Source organism: Pseudoliparis swirei, chromosome 20, assembly GCF_029220125.1.
Source record: "Pseudoliparis swirei isolate HS2019 ecotype Mariana Trench chromosome 20, NWPU_hadal_v1, whole genome shotgun sequence".
Lineage (NCBI taxonomy): Eukaryota > Metazoa > Chordata > Actinopteri > Perciformes > Liparidae > Pseudoliparis > Pseudoliparis swirei.
The window spans coordinates 18,616,265-18,631,612 of record NC_079407.1 but is presented as its reverse complement, the minus strand read 5'-3'; the positions used below and the strand labels follow the sequence as shown (position 1 = coordinate 18,631,612).

The following is a 15,348-nucleotide window of genomic DNA, read 5'->3' as shown; positions in this document are numbered from 1 at the left end:
AAAATTTATGAAATAGCTTCTCTGTTATTAATGTAATCCCACTCTTATCGATACTTTAAGATGTATTTTTCATTATGATGCTTTTAGTGCGTTAACGCAGCTTTGTGTGAACTCAACTGTCTCTCTGTGTTTGACATCCAAAGCCATCGAGAAATCAACTATCAGTGTCTGTTTTGGATTATTTATTGAATACTGCGAAGACAGCAGTCCAAATTAAATGTTTTCTGATTCTACATTTTGTAATAGCTTCTCACAGTGAACACCGTTTGATGTCCGTTGAGTTAATAATTAAAAACCTAATTAGAATAACTGCAACATTTACTTAAAATACAATTTTATAATAAGAAAATAACTTGTACTTCCTTTTGAATCGGTCTTAAAACAGGCTTTCGGTATCATGTGTGCAGACTCATTCTCACCTTAAACGTGGCAATCATTATATGAAATGTGTTGTTTCCCCCATTGCGTCTGGCAGGAATGTGTCTCACTAAGTGTTATTACAGAGATGCATGTCGTCATGTGTGCAGACAACAGATTGCCTGATATCTTCTCTTTTATGTCCCTAGACGGCATTTTTCCTTTTTTCACTGAAGACACAGGTTTGTTCTGTAAAGAGGGTAATAGATGATTAGTTAGTTGTTACTGCCGTAGCTGTGTCTCTCCCTGCAGGATAACCCCCTGCCCCTCCTGATTAGCTGCATTAACAATGGCTTCAAAGCATAGCACTCGTATACTTTTTGACCTAGTATAGCCTGATTATAAATGCAAACTCCTCTGTGTCTGTAACCTGTAGCTTTTTACCTCTCACATGCTTTGATTTGACAGCTGAGTTGTCTAAATATGAATATTAATATCATTTTGATTTGCACCTTGTGGATTAATTCACTCAATGACAGTATGAATTGGCGCCAAACTCTGCAGACAAAAAGCTGCACATTTCCACTCTCGCTACAGCCAATTTGTGTAATTTGGGAAAAATTTACATTTGGATTCGGCCCGTCAGCATTGATGAATCAGTAGGTGCAGGTCATTTACTTGTTTTTACTTTGTTCTGTCGTTCATATCCATCTTTCACTCACATGTGTCATTTCATGTTACTGTTATTTGGCTTTCATAGTTCTGATGGTGCCCCTCCACTCAGCAGAAGGTAACTTACTGGGGCTGATTCTTTGAAAGCGGACGCCTCACTTTAATCTGAGAATCCCACAGTTCAACCACACGTTAATTGCTTCTCTGCAATCATGTAATACACGTCTACTTCAATCCCATTAATCAGTCATGTAGACATTTGCCTCAGCAGGATAAATGAGGGAGAGCCAGAGCTGTCTTCACGGTAATATATAACAGTCAATAGTGTTTAATATCAGCATCACTAGGATGGTGTTGATAGCACGCTACCTAAAGGAATGTTACCTCGCCTCTTTTTAGGATGTGTTCCTATATAAATCAAGTTTGAAACACACAGAGTTTCCTCTAATAATAGGAGACTCGTTATCAGTCTCTACACAACATACCTGCAAAAAACTGCCCCTCTCAGCAGTTTGCTCTGGTTCTCAATCAATAGTTTGTTGTATTCATGCTGAGAGCAATAGCTACCCTGTGCACTGTATCCTCCATCTTGTTAATGATGTATAACCTAAGACTGCGTTAAAGGCTATATCCACTAACTTTGGCTGATTTTACCAGCGTTTTGAAGGAACTCTGACATTTGAGTCAGAGTATAAATAATAACCATTAAAAACCTCTTTCTTGTTGTATGTTAGTGACTCATACTGTATTTATGGCCAGGGCTAACATTTTCATCCCAGTAACAAAACATATGATTAAATTAAAGACAAGACAATATTGTTAGAGAATCGAACAGATTAGGGCCAGATGTTTTTTTGGGAGAATAAATATGTCTTGAAAGAGTTTGCCTATCTGACCTCCAGAAAGAGAGCCAAACGGAGCTAAATTGTGAAGCACTATTAAAGTATTAAACGTATTGTAGACGTGCTACAGCTTTTTGTCTTGGATAGGAATATATTGCATGATAATAGACAAAACAATGGATGATTCCTTCATTATATGGACATGATTTCTATTTAAATATAGCAGGACTAGATAACTGACTTTATATGTTTCTCATCAATTTGGAATGAAAAAATGTCCCCTAAGTTTCTGTATTTTTCAAATAACTTTTTTGTCGCAAGCCTTTTGTGAGTCTGATTTGGGGCTAAAACTTCAGTTTTGTCTTAATTTATTTGCAGGTAATCAATGAATTCATACAGTGATCTCATTTAGACACATTTAGACATTTGAAATATGAATTTCCCTGATTTTACAGATACATAAAGCTGAGGAACATTGATATTGCAATAATCAGAGACAACATCACAGTTAATGTGTCCTAAAGGTAGAATAGGACTTTGAACCCTGAGGAACTCCACCAGCCGGATCAGGCACTTTGTCTGTGGTCAATACAAAACACTAACAACTAGACATTTCAATTTGACTTAATTGTTTTGTGTTTTTTGTTAAGTGTTTAAACATTGATTGTATAAATTAGTTTGAGATGTTGAAAACTCAGGTTAGTGCATTAAAAGAATGTTTTCCAGCTCAAACGTTTCACCTCGTGGTTATCTGTATAGGTTCATCCATTTATCTAGCTGTTAAATGCATATCTTACATCATGAGAAATGCCTTTTCCCCTGGAGCCATGTATGCCACTGGGTGAATGTTACTCAGCAACTTGGACTGAATCAGATAAGCATGTTGCTGTGGGTCATTTGGCAATTAGTCTTAGACTTGAGACATACCACCTTGCGGCTGGCAACTAAAGAAGGGCAAGTGACTTAAAAGGACGACAACAAAGAGGTCAATTTTAAAGTTGTGACTTTTATTTAGAATCAACGTTTTGGTTTTTCTTTGCGATACATTTTCGAAGGCCGTGGTAACCTGATATAATCTTCTCCCGATACAATAATCTTGTTCTCTGCATCTTTTAAGCGAGGCTTTAAATAACATCTAACTTGCTCCTGTGTGCCTTGTAGGGAATCCCAATCCTCCTAAACTTGAAGGGGCACTTCAACCCAAAGGCAACTTCCTCAAAGTCCGCTGGGTCATGCAGGACGACGGCGGCTCGCCCGTTTTACATTATCTGGTCCGATATAAACCAGTGAGTATGGCGGTTAGAGCGGAAATGATTAGTCCTCATCAACTTCTGCTAATCAATGGTCCGTCCGTGCGTCCCATTTTATGGTGAACGTGATATTTCAGCAACGCCTGGAATTCTAATGATGACCCATAGTTTAGACATCTTAAGATTGTTAATAAAAATAGGCCTTCGGGTCAACCCTTAAAGCATGTTCTCTATGTATATATTTCTATATATCTCTGTGTCCTTAGATACAGGTGTCAGAGTGGAAACCAGAGATCCGGCAGCCCAGCGGCAGCGACCACGTCGTTCTCAACGGGTTGGAGTGGGACACAGAGTACAATGTCTACGTGGTGGCAGAGAATCAGAAGGGCAAGTCCCAGCCAGCCACCATGTCCTTCAGGACGCCCACACAGCCCGATGCCATCCCAGGTACCCTTCCTCAGGTCACTCGCACTGAACTGGAAATAAACAGCCAGAAAACTGAGGAGCCAAACTCAAAGCTCAAAACCAGAGTTCTATTTTTAACTCGCTAGCTCCGAAAAGGTGAATGGCAACTCAAAAAAATCTCGCGAAGAAAATTTGATTTCATGAACGGCGGTGAGCCATCGATGATTTTCCGGCTGAATCAGAAGTTTTGACAGGCCTCGCTAAAGGAGCTTGAGTTTGCGCTCGCAGGACTGGGACAGGCTCCTTCCACGGAGGATGAAACGATTGGGTCTAAATGATTGTAGTTTTCCTTTAGCTTTGTTTACTGCTAAAACAGCAGCTAGAGTGGATAGTTTGTCATTGAGTGGAAGCAGCCTTTACATTGATTCTTAATAACCACTAATTAACTTGTACCTCGAGGGCTTAACTGCAGCTGAAGGTTTTTACCATTCGTACAGCCAAAACCACACAGCTTGTCAGATTCCCTTTAGGTGCGAGACACTGCCGAGCGCTTCGCTGAAACATCACCACAGACCATTATGTTTTCCTCTCACTTCTTCTTCTTTTCTAATTCATTTTCCAATCTACGGCATTTTCCACTCACCCACCAATGAGTCACCATCTAGTCCACACGCTGTAGTTTTCCCCTTTGTGCTGTGCTTTTGCTTTGATGTGTTGCTGTATTTATTTGATTTATTTTACTCCCTCAATACAAGAAATCCGTTTATTTTTTCTTTCTCACTTTTGACACATTTTCACTTCTCTCTTCCTCTGTTTTCCCCGCCCTTCTCTTTTTTCCTCTTTGTTTCCCTTCATTTCCCCCCCTCCTCCTGTCCTTTATTCTCTTCCCTGTTCTCTCTTGTGTCTCCCCGCTCTCAATGTTCCTGCTCTCTTGCCCGGTTCTGGACATTGGCGGGGTGGACCACGTGAACATTTCCGTCTCGCCCTGTGTGCATTATGGTGTGGTCGGGGGTTGTCCCTCGCTCCTCAGCCGATCAGGGCTGTTCATCTGTGACATGCACTTTGGTATCACTCATCTTGTCCCTCATCACCGTATTCCTGCTCTCATAGTTTTCGTGGGGAAGTTCACACCCTAACTGTAGCGGAGAGCTCGCCTTTCTCTGGCCTGGCTGTCTCTTTGGACGCTTTCACTCTTAAAAACAGATGACAGACGTGTCTCTGTTATGGGAGAGAAGACGTGTCTCTGTGTGGCTTCAGAGCAGACCAGACAGATATGCTCAACCAAAGGCAGTGGAAATCCTCGGCCTCCCACAGATTCACTTCGCTCACCATTTGAACAGCGCGTCATCAGCACCAGACAACAGAGAGCGGCCATTTTACAGTCTTGAACAATAGAAGTTGAACGAGGTTATATTAAAATAAATAGCACTTAGAACAGAATGAAGGCTGAGAGCTGGGCCTGTCCGTTTACATAAATACTGTCATATTCTTTAATCGCTCACAAAATGCTGCATATGTACCGTAACGATTTGTAACATTAACGTTTACATTGTTTGACGACAGAAACACGTAACTGAAAAATGTCTGTAATAACAATATTGCTAATTTTTGACAAGCAACTGTAAATTGAATTATCAAACGGAAATTGTTATTTCTATTCTGTTTACTAAGAAAGATGTCCAGATGTTTCCCATGCATGTAATTGTATCAAATATCATTCAGAAATACCTGTTTTTATACATTTATATTGGAGGGTGCTTTACTCCGCTGCATTTGGTTCTCTAGCAGATCTCGATTAATTATTGGCATCTAAAGAGTTAGGATATTTTAGAGAGTTGACTTTACACAAACAGTAAAGATGCATCATCGACTTTTGTGATGTTGCGACAAGCCCCATCTTCATTGTGCCCCTAAAATATTCTGCGTTTCTGGGTAACTCGCACCGCAGTGTACACTTTGGTTTGCTCTTTCTAATACCAAATAAATTGCTTGAATATATATATCTATATATCTTTTTTTATGGGTTTTTAACACTGGCCATAAAACACATTATGAAACACTAGTCGTGCAGCACAGTCTACACGAACATCACACTGCATCTAAGTCATGCCGAGACAACGAGAACGTTGAGTGCTCGTAACAGGTGAGTTGTTTCTGTTTTATGGAAGTTGTTGTGGTTACAGTAGCATAGCTGCACTTTTATTGAGTCGTTCCTGGCTGTTTCTGTAAAACTGTGTCACCCTCCAGTCGCTCAGCTCCCCCTGTTGTCTCTTGTCTGGTAGATGTGGGAGATGAGGAAGCGCTCTCCATGGGCACCGTGCTCTGGGCTGGGATCCTTGTCGGAGCATTTGTCCTCCTGCTGCTCGCTGTGGATGTCACCTGTTACTTTGTCAACAAATGTGGCCTCATCATGTGCCTCTGCAGTAAATCAGGTACAGGGACCAAAGGACACAACGTGGAGGAGGGCAAGGCAGCCTTCATGTGAGTACCAGTGAATTCAATCTCTTACACAGTGACTGTTATCACCGGACAGATTTCAATTAAAGTTCCGTTACACTGTGGGCCCCAGTTTTCCTTTTTAATCTCTTTATAAATGCAATTAATTTTCACAATCTGGCAACTAAGGTATTGCTAAGGTTGCTAATAACATGTCTATATTATCAATGGATCAGATGGGTAATTTTAAAAATTGAGAATAATCACCAAACTCGGTTTCTTGAGCATCTTTTCTCTATTGTCTTTGCCGCCTGAAGCGTTTCTGTATTACTTCAGTCTAACTAGTGTCATCCACGTGGTTTCAAGTTGTAGCAGGCAGCTGTTTTCAGTAAAAAAAAAGCTCTCATAAATGTACAAATGTACGCTACCTGCCCAGCATTAAACTTTAGAAAGACAGAGTTAGCAACTAAATGATGAAAATATTTGAACATTTAGCAGCTAAGGAGCCAAGAGTCAATGGAGACCAAAACAGAGCTTTAAGGAGAGTGAATATTGTACTCCAGGCGTTAACATGCGTTCTGGCCTTCCTCATGCAAAGTGTAAATCCACACAGAAGGCGGTCGGATCAGCAGCGACATAGTGATGGGAGCTAAGACAGCTGAGGATGCAATCGGTTTACCGGGACAGCACTAAGAAATGAATCCGCCCATCATATCGACATATTATTTCCAGATACAGATCACATATTATTACAACACGACTCTAAGTCAATGCTGATGTGAATAGCCAACTGTTAGGGTTGTGTTTACAGCTTGTTGTACTGCCGCCAAAGAAATCTTAAACATAAGTTCAATTTAAAAAATGTACAGGTTTGATGAATAATGACAATATGTAGATGATTATTGATAGACTTTTTAAAAAACTGTTATAAATATCCATTCTGTGACCAATAAATGTATTCCAGGCATTATTTTGAGTTTCTGTAGTTTACATTTGGTCTACTTCTAGTGTGCTTCCACTTTAATCAGTGACTTCCTACATTCCCCAGAATGCCTTTTGGCGCTGACATTAAAGAACATTAAGAATCTGAGCTGACATTTTTATGTTTTGGCTGATAATGCAAGAGCTAACTGTAGAAGGGTTGTCCATGAAAGAAAAAATATTGTGCCTCTAGAGTAAAATCAACATCTTGTGACCGCAGTGCATTATGGTCCGCTCATTCAGTAACCGCAGGAACAAAAACACAAATCAAAGAAAAGAGCCCATAAATGAGATGACGTATTAAGAGTGCAGTCCCTCTTTCAAGAAACATATAAAGGATGCTGGGTATAAGTGCATTGAACGTATACTCTCTTGAGCACCATAAGGCATTTTAGAATCAGATTGAGTGGGAAGTTGCTTTGTGTATTGATTTTTGCTCCATCCAGTACAGCCACCTGGAATTCGAGTTGGCTAAATTGAAAAAATAATCCTCTCGCATTGCGTGTTGACCGGATTACTGTCCACTTCTCTTGTATCACCTCTTCTCACTGCTCATTGTGGCAGATATGAGAAGTGTCCTGTGAGATGATCTGTTGCCATTCAACAACATATCTCTCCCTCTGTCCTGCAGGAAAGACGAGTCCAAGGAGCCAATCGTGGAAGTCAGAACAGAAGACGAGTGCACAGCCAATCATAACGCAGCAGGACCGACAGAACCCAATGAAACCACGCCTCTCACAGAGCCGGAGTGAGTCCAAACTAGCGTACCGCCTTTGTTTCCGCTCAAGCCTCTTTAGCTGCTGTACATTGCACTCCACTTCAAAGAATCATGGTCTTATTCAACAGGACAAAATTTAAAACAACTTTTTTAAACAGTTCAGGTCATTCTTGGGTGGAGTCCACTGAACCGTGTTGCTTTTCTGTTTTTATTTCCTTTCCCGAGGGAAACACTTTGTGTTTCTTCTCCAGCCGTTGGAGATGTCCTGTCTCGTTGTATCAAGGTGGAAGCATTACCAGTTAAAGACACACAAAGGCGTTTTGTCCTCTTGAGTGTGGTCAACTCGTATGAAGCCAGTTGACAACCTCAGCAAGCCATCTCTCATTACCAGCAGTCTGGACGAATTAGATGACACAGTATGCGATTGTCACTGGTACTGTTTAACCCGTTCTCGGCGGTACTGCGTGGTTCTGTCGTTTTCGGCAAGAAGACCGGTGCTTCTTTTTTTTCCCTCGTACATTAGTTGTACGAGTCAGTGTACTCCATGTTGGTGTGTGTATGGGATGTATCCTTTAATGTCCACTCACAGCATGACGACCTCTTTTTATTTGTTGTCTTCTTTTTTTTGCTGGGCTTAATAGTTTCTGTTTTTCAGTTGCTTTGTCTGTGTCCGTGTGAATTAACAAATCCCCTTTGCATGCTCCCTTCCTCTGTCACGGTCACCCTGGTGTCTAGTCTGTGTGTCTCTGTTCTCTCCCTGCTCTCTCAGGCGGCGGGCTAACACTGCTGCTCTGGCACTGGACACCCTCTCCTCCGTAGCCACCGACTCTGACACGGCCACAGTTGACCCCGCTCAGGACAGCCCCTCTAGCGAGACCACGACCCTCACTTGTAGTCTGTCTACCCCGGCCAACGACCCCTCGCCCACCCTTGTTCGGGCTCCGGCCCCCACTCCAGAGTCGAACACGGCCCCTCCCGCTCCCTTCATCTCCACCTCTGCCATCGAAGCCAAAATGGCCCCGTTAGTAGAACAAAGAGGAAGTAGCAACCCGGAAGAACCGGAGAAAGTAACCCCTCCTCCTTGCACCCCCGAATGGACGATAGCTCAAAAATCGGGGACGCCGATACCACCGAAGCGTAGAAACTCTCCTAAACTTGCAGCTTTGAATGCGAAAGGTAGCCCGCCTGTATCTCCACTGATTGCATCTTCGTCGCCACCCTCCCCGACACTTGACACCAGTAAACGTGCTCCGAGGCCGCCGGTCGGCAAGCTTCCCATACAGCCGCACACCGTCGCCTCCGACGCCGCCCCTCCAAAACCAGACCCCGATTCAGAAACAACTGCCCCAGATCCCGGCGGGAGTAGCCTCACTGCCTTCGACACGACAAACACACCTGCTGACCAAACTGATGACACTGCCAAAGACGCTGCAACTGGCTCTCCTTCAGGGATCCGCGGTGCTCTTAAAGTCCTGGATGCTGAGGAATCTGCCCCTCTAGTTGCAGACGTCCCCTCTCCTTTGCCTGTCACTCATATTCCTTCTACTCCCCCCAGTGTCGTGGCGCCGGTTTCAAATGATCTCTTCGCGTGGCCACCCGACAGGTACGACTTTCTAGCCCCTGACGCGCGGCGGCCCGTGAGTGCAGATGTCGAGTTAGAGCTGACAAACGGGACAGAAAGACCCTCTTCGCCGCCCGCAGAGCTTATTAGCTTAGAGAGCCCGCCCTCTGCCCCCTCTCTGCCCAATGGAGACGGAGCAGACCTCCCCCCCTCTGGCCCAGTTCTGGAGGCGTCAGAGACTCTGGCCAAGACTGCTCCTCCTGTCAACGATGAGTACGGCTCCCTCTAGAGGTTTATCTGTGTGTTTGTGTGAGTGTGTGCTTGTAACTTGTATGCCCATTCATTCGCCACCGCATCTTGCCATTGACCGCACAACATGAACTATCGTAATGCTAAACTGTGGTAACGACGTTGGTTGAAATCTTCGTAAGATGTCGTGCATTGTGATAGACGAGTCACATGATGGTTCTGTATCTGTTTTTGTGTCAGTCAGCAGTCTCCACTTTTTCGACATTCCCCCACAAGAATAGTCACGTCCCTTTGAGACGCACCGTGTTACAACAATGTGAAGCAACGGCACACGGCCGTCCCATAACTGAGCATGTGTGTAAAAGTCACGACGACAACATTACTCGCCGAGCAACATTTCACAAGTCTGTGTTGATCACGGTCAGAGTAAAGCTGGCAGTGTGCTTCAGCACTCTGACAGGCACTTCATTTGAATGGCTTCAGAAAGGCCCCTCCCCCGAACAGACAGCTTTCCAACAAACTACCCCAAACTGACAATCCAACGTGCAGAGGGGCGAAAGCAAGCCGGGTTTGAACTCTTCTCTTTCATTCGTTACACATCTATCGATGTCACTCTTTGTCTTTACAAATGTGTGCACCACTATGAATACCTTCCAGCAGAGATGGCACGAACGTGTGCAGGTTTTAAGATGTAAATGATTATCCAGCCCCCGCTCCGCCTCCTCCTCTGTGACGGACGGCGTTTTCACTCCACCTGAGTGCGACTTGAGAACAGCAACTTGTTGTCACAACTATTCAAACAAGTTAAATGAGCAGAGAGAAAAGAAATGCACGTCTTGTTCCAACTTCTCACAAGCGCTGTAACGAATGCATCACTTAATTATCCAAAGAAAAGAAAACAGGAAACCCTGTAATGAACCTCTTTGAAATTGTTGAGGAGACATTTCGCCTCGAAAAAAAAAGTCTGACAAAAAATGCGTATAACCCTCTGAGAACAACAGTAATCCAACCTGTTGAACATCAGAAAATATACAGTGGACTTCTCTCATAAATTACATGTATTCATCAAACTTATTGGAGCATCCCTTTATAAAGCGAGGCTTCAACGGGCAAATAAAATCAAACACTGGAGTGTGAAGAGAGCAGAAAACATTCTCTTCCTTGACGTCGTTGCTTTCCACCTGGGCGGTGCCACCACTACCTCTCGTGCACCAGAGGGCAACATCGCACAGAGCTGATACATAGTTCATATTTGATAAACACTGTTTTGGATCAGGAAGGTTCTGTAATTATCTGTTTATTTAATTTGATCTAACTGTTGTCAAGGTGGTGAAAAAATATGTAAGAAGGCCTCTTCATGTAAACATTGTCTTCTTACATATTGGGTGAAGGTGTCATTGAGAATAAAGGATTCAAATTGTGTTTATTGAGATTTGTGTTTTCTACCAAGAGATGAGCAGGTTTTTAATGTCGCCCTCCTCCTTTTTTTCCATTGCAGGAAGATTTGTTCTGATGAAAAAGGCAAACTGCAGGAGGCGGAGTTATCAAATGCCCTGACGGAGATCGCAGCAGAACACAACAGTGTCTTACAGACAAATACCACTGAGAGCAAAGCGTGATGGGCCGGGGAAACCCTGCCCACGACAAAACATTTTGCAGCAGCAAATGAGCGGGAAACACGGCAGGAGTTTTGATTTCCTCTTAACTCCACATTCAAAACAACACACACGCAGAGCTGGGTTAGAGCGCACTCTGACAGTACTTTACGCTCTGGTTTCATGCATTAAATGTTTACTACACCCAAGAAGTTTACCTTTAGATGAGAGATTTTTTTAATTTTTTAAATTGTTGTTTTATTGAACCAGTCCGGAGGATTAAGGACAATCTCTTATTATAATGATCGCGTGGTAAAAAAATGCAATTAGACTCTACTTTCTGATCGGCACATTTAGTTTACATTGCAGTTGCACACACAAGTTTTGGTTCACAATGAGAAATGTAAAAAGAACAAATTACAACAAACTGACATTATATAGAAATTATCTTTTTTATTTTCAGTTTTACTGTTCAAATGTAAAACTGTTTACGTTTCTATTATTTGGGCTCTTGAGTTGCAGGCGTGTCTCATTTATTAGCTTGTTCTGCATGTCTGACCTGCAAGTGGTTGTGAAGTTTTGTTTACAAGGTTTATTGTTTCACCTTTTCTCCAACAGGGATGTTTCGTCTCTCACAGATACGCTAGTATTGATTAAACAGACGTTTGGAATATAACCATATTTGCTATTCGGTTATGAAAGATTAACCCGCAGCCAACTGCAGGGGGAAAGAGATCGAGAGAGAATCCCAACAGCAGTGTGCATGATCAGATCAGATTTGGCCCATTTTATGATAATATAATCAGTCCGTCTCTGCCTTACCACGGTGATGGTGTTCATTCATTAAATGTATTTCATAAAAAAAGAAAAGAAGAAAAAAAGCAACTTATTGAACATGAACGTCCACAGAAAGAACAAACTGCCTGCAGAACTGTTGATTCTCAGCCGAGGGTTGAACAACCGTGAACCTTAAGAGCTCCAACTCAGTGTACAACTCGTGTTCGTTTCGGGGGGCGACAGCGACCGTTCCCTCCTCACATTAGATCCGATTTAAGGTCTGGCTTCATACTTTTGAGTTTTGCTTTTGAAGCCCAAAAAAATTCATAAAATGAAAACTCCAAAAAGCATTTCGTAGCCTACTAATTAAAAAAATTCCAAGGATTTATTTTCCATTTCCTGCCTGCAAGCTTGTGCACTGTGCCTGTGTGTCAATAGATTGTCTTGTCATCCGTTACTATGATAATCTGCATAGCTTTGTCGTGAGAGATCTAGCCTATTCTTTTTATTTAATATATTGTATTAATAGTGGATACATGGACTAATGTGGTCATTATAACACGTGTAGTGTATTGTCCGTCTCGGGTCACAGCACTATGTATCGCCAGCTATAGTGAAGGAAGATGTTTGGAGCCTTGGCATGAATTCAGTTTATAACGTAAAGCTACAAGGCAGATCGAAGTGCCCATGTCTGTTTGGGGGAAATAGTTCAACGAGTGTTACATTCGGGGATTGTTCAGCCATTATTACACATTGTTTTTATTTCTCTCCCCCAATTGTTATTCAAGTGTTCTGTAATGTGGTCTTTGAATTTCTTTTTCAAATTTTTGTCTTTTTGTACAAAAAAATAATTCACCGAGAGCGACTGCTTGACAAGTTCAGGATGAACATTGACCGGAAGCAGGGTGGTCCCGTCTGAAACTGGAGATTCAACATTTTTGAAGAGAAAACAAAAGCTTTAGAATATAGAAATCAAGAGTAAAACCCCATATCTGACAAGCTGTACGCCCCTGAGGGCCCCTGAGGGCCCCTGACCGCCTTGCTGCCGTGTCAATGGACACTCCTTTTGGTTTCATTGGGTCGAACTCAGAACATATCTGTGGTGTACAGTCTGAGAGCTAACCCATTTACTAAATAAAAAACTGGTTTCAGAATCAAATTTTGTCGTGGCCCATTTTGTAATAAGTTTCAATGACTTTTTAAGAAAACGTGCCCTTCGATTCCGATGACGCAGCGACGTGTCCTCAGCACGAGGTGGCGGTAAATCCCAATGTTTGGATGGATGGCCTTTTGTTTTCGCCATGTCATGACCACACGGGACTATTTACAGAAAGGTTACAGTGGCAACAGGTTCTGTTGGGGGTGCGCATGTCCCCGGGACACTTGTTGAGGGAGATGGGGTTGCAAATAAACACGTGTTACATAATGCATGTTCGTGCTGGAGTAAAAGCTAATACTTCTAGAGTAGGATGTCCAAATACTATGTTCCAGTGAGGGTTTGATATGTTCAGCTGTGGTATCACTGCCCTCGGTGCTTCTAATGTGACATGAAGTACCAAACCAGAGCGGAGTCAACAACCACGGCGGCCAGCGCGGAGCCGGCGAGGCGTCCGGTTACACCGAGCGGCGGCACCTCGTGTGTGCTTTCATATTTATCGGCCGTCCTGCGAAATACAAACTGATTTGGTCTGTATAACCCGAGCTGCTTCTTATTCCAGGACAACACACTGTGCCCCTGTCAGTGGGCCCGATGCCCTGTACATGTCTCTGATCGCATCCTTGATGGAGAGGCGAGGAGCAGAGGGCGAGCGCTCTGAGCCGTGACGTAGCCCCGGCGACGTGTTCTGCAGCCGGTCAAGACGGCAGCCGGCAGCCGCGAGGCCACCGGAAGTCACGTTGTGTGGCCTTCATAGCAAACGGGGAAGAAAGCCGGAGCAGAGAAAGAAAAGAGGGACAGGTGGGATGTTTAGAAAGGCAACAGGCGCTATATCAAATCCTGCTACTTTTACAAAAGGATCTTATTAATTTTCCTTCTATTTCTGTCGGTATGTTTATTGGTATGTCAACTGGGATTTTCAGGGATATTATACTAGTTAAGGAAGTAGTTGGGTCATTTACACAAACAAAAGAAATACCATCTTTAAGGCTGGACTATTTTTCCCTGCCAAAATAATTCACGATGCTGATATATTGCGAAACCCCCAAACCACAATGTTGAAATAAGCAAATAAGTATTATCAGTTGCCATATATCAACAACATTAGTCATTATGCAGATAACATGCACCAAGTGGAGCTAAGTTTAAGAAGTGTGTATCATCTATTGTTTAAGTTGTACAACAATACATTGTATGGGATATAAATAGTGTACCACTGCTATTAAATGAATGCAGTGGAGTAAAAGTACCATCAAATTGCTGTAGTCAGGTAAAGTATTTCAAAATTAGGTCAATGCATTTAATTACTGCATTCTACAGTTGAAAACGCAGACCTGATGGGAATGTTAAAGGCGTGTTCCAGTAGTTCACTCTAAATATTTGTTTTAGCTTTAAAGTCAACATGAAGGAAAAAAGAAGAAGAAAAATCCCCATTTCTCACCAGGATTTTGTTCTGAAATAACATTCAGACCCTCGTGCAAAGAAAATAAATTGCAGAGAAATTATTCAACAGCTAACACAGTTAAAGGGTTGTGGAGACAGAAGGGGGATGGGTGTATTATTGTGGACTGACATTCTTGACCCCAGTTGACCACATGGGTCACCGCCTCAGAGCACTGGGTCACCAGAGTGCCATTTAGTATTTCTAAAATCCACCTAGCAACCATCTGTTGAAATGTCAAAAATTAAAATAAATGCAGAAGCAAAATGTAGGTTTCCTTGAAACGTCTTTATATTCTCTCCATACAGACACATGATTGAGTTATGTGACTCTTGATCCCCTTCCCCCACTTGTTCAGTTTTGCTTGCACACCAAAGAACCCCTCCCACATTTTTGGTTGACTTCAAACAAAGCCAGTGAGCTCTCCAAATGTGTTACGAAACATTTTCATTCCTTGTATTTTCTACATAGCTTCTGTGACCATCAGAAGAAATGTAGGCTCATAGGGACATTTTATTTTTCTTATTCATCCAAGTATAATAATAATAATAACAATAATGCATCCACATGCAGGTAAGCAGTGCAACATATTCAGGATAAGGTCTGAGTTAAAGATTTGACAAACATTTGTGTTGAGCCAGACAACCTGCACCCAAAAAGTTGATTTAGTTCTACAAAATAAACACAATGCATCTTTTACCATTTTTACTCAGAGGAGGTTTATGTCATTGTGAATGAATGATTGTTACCTAAAAGTTGGAAAATTATAAATAATGTTAATAAAGGCACTAACAGCGTCCATGTTCTACTGTTTTTATAAAGCTACAAAGCTACTTTACAAAACATCACGGTGTAGCCTATCAATAATATTGTGGATTTGTACTCTATATTTTAATTATATTTTGATA

General features: G+C 42.3%; 1 protein-coding gene across 17 annotated transcripts in view; it reads left to right on the top strand.

The window, feature by feature from the left end:
* ncam1b (neural cell adhesion molecule 1b) overlaps nt 1-13,002 on the top strand; it is an 81,337-nt gene extending 68,335 nt beyond the window's left edge. For 5 of the 17 annotated variants that reach the window (XM_056440372.1, XM_056440367.1, XM_056440369.1 and 2 more), the window contains 8 exons: nt 567-599; nt 1,118-1,147; nt 3,033-3,157; nt 3,388-3,568; nt 5,809-6,007; nt 7,575-7,691; nt 8,431-9,495; nt 10,970-13,002. In XM_056440372.1, the coding sequence (XP_056296347.1) occupies nt 567-599; nt 1,118-1,147; nt 3,033-3,157; nt 3,388-3,568; nt 5,809-6,007; nt 7,575-7,691; nt 8,431-9,495; nt 10,970-11,090 (1,871 nt within the window). In that variant the 3' untranslated portion in view covers nt 11,091-13,002. Of the gene's footprint in view, nt 1-566; nt 600-1,117; nt 1,148-3,032; nt 3,158-3,387; nt 3,569-4,556; nt 5,525-5,808; nt 6,008-7,574; nt 7,692-8,302; nt 9,532-10,969 lie in introns of those variants that run through there. The other 12 variants (XM_056440376.1, XM_056440374.1, XM_056440373.1 and 9 more) reach the window with 9 other exon arrangements.
* The last annotated feature ends 2,346 nt before the right edge of the window (nt 13,003-15,348 follow it).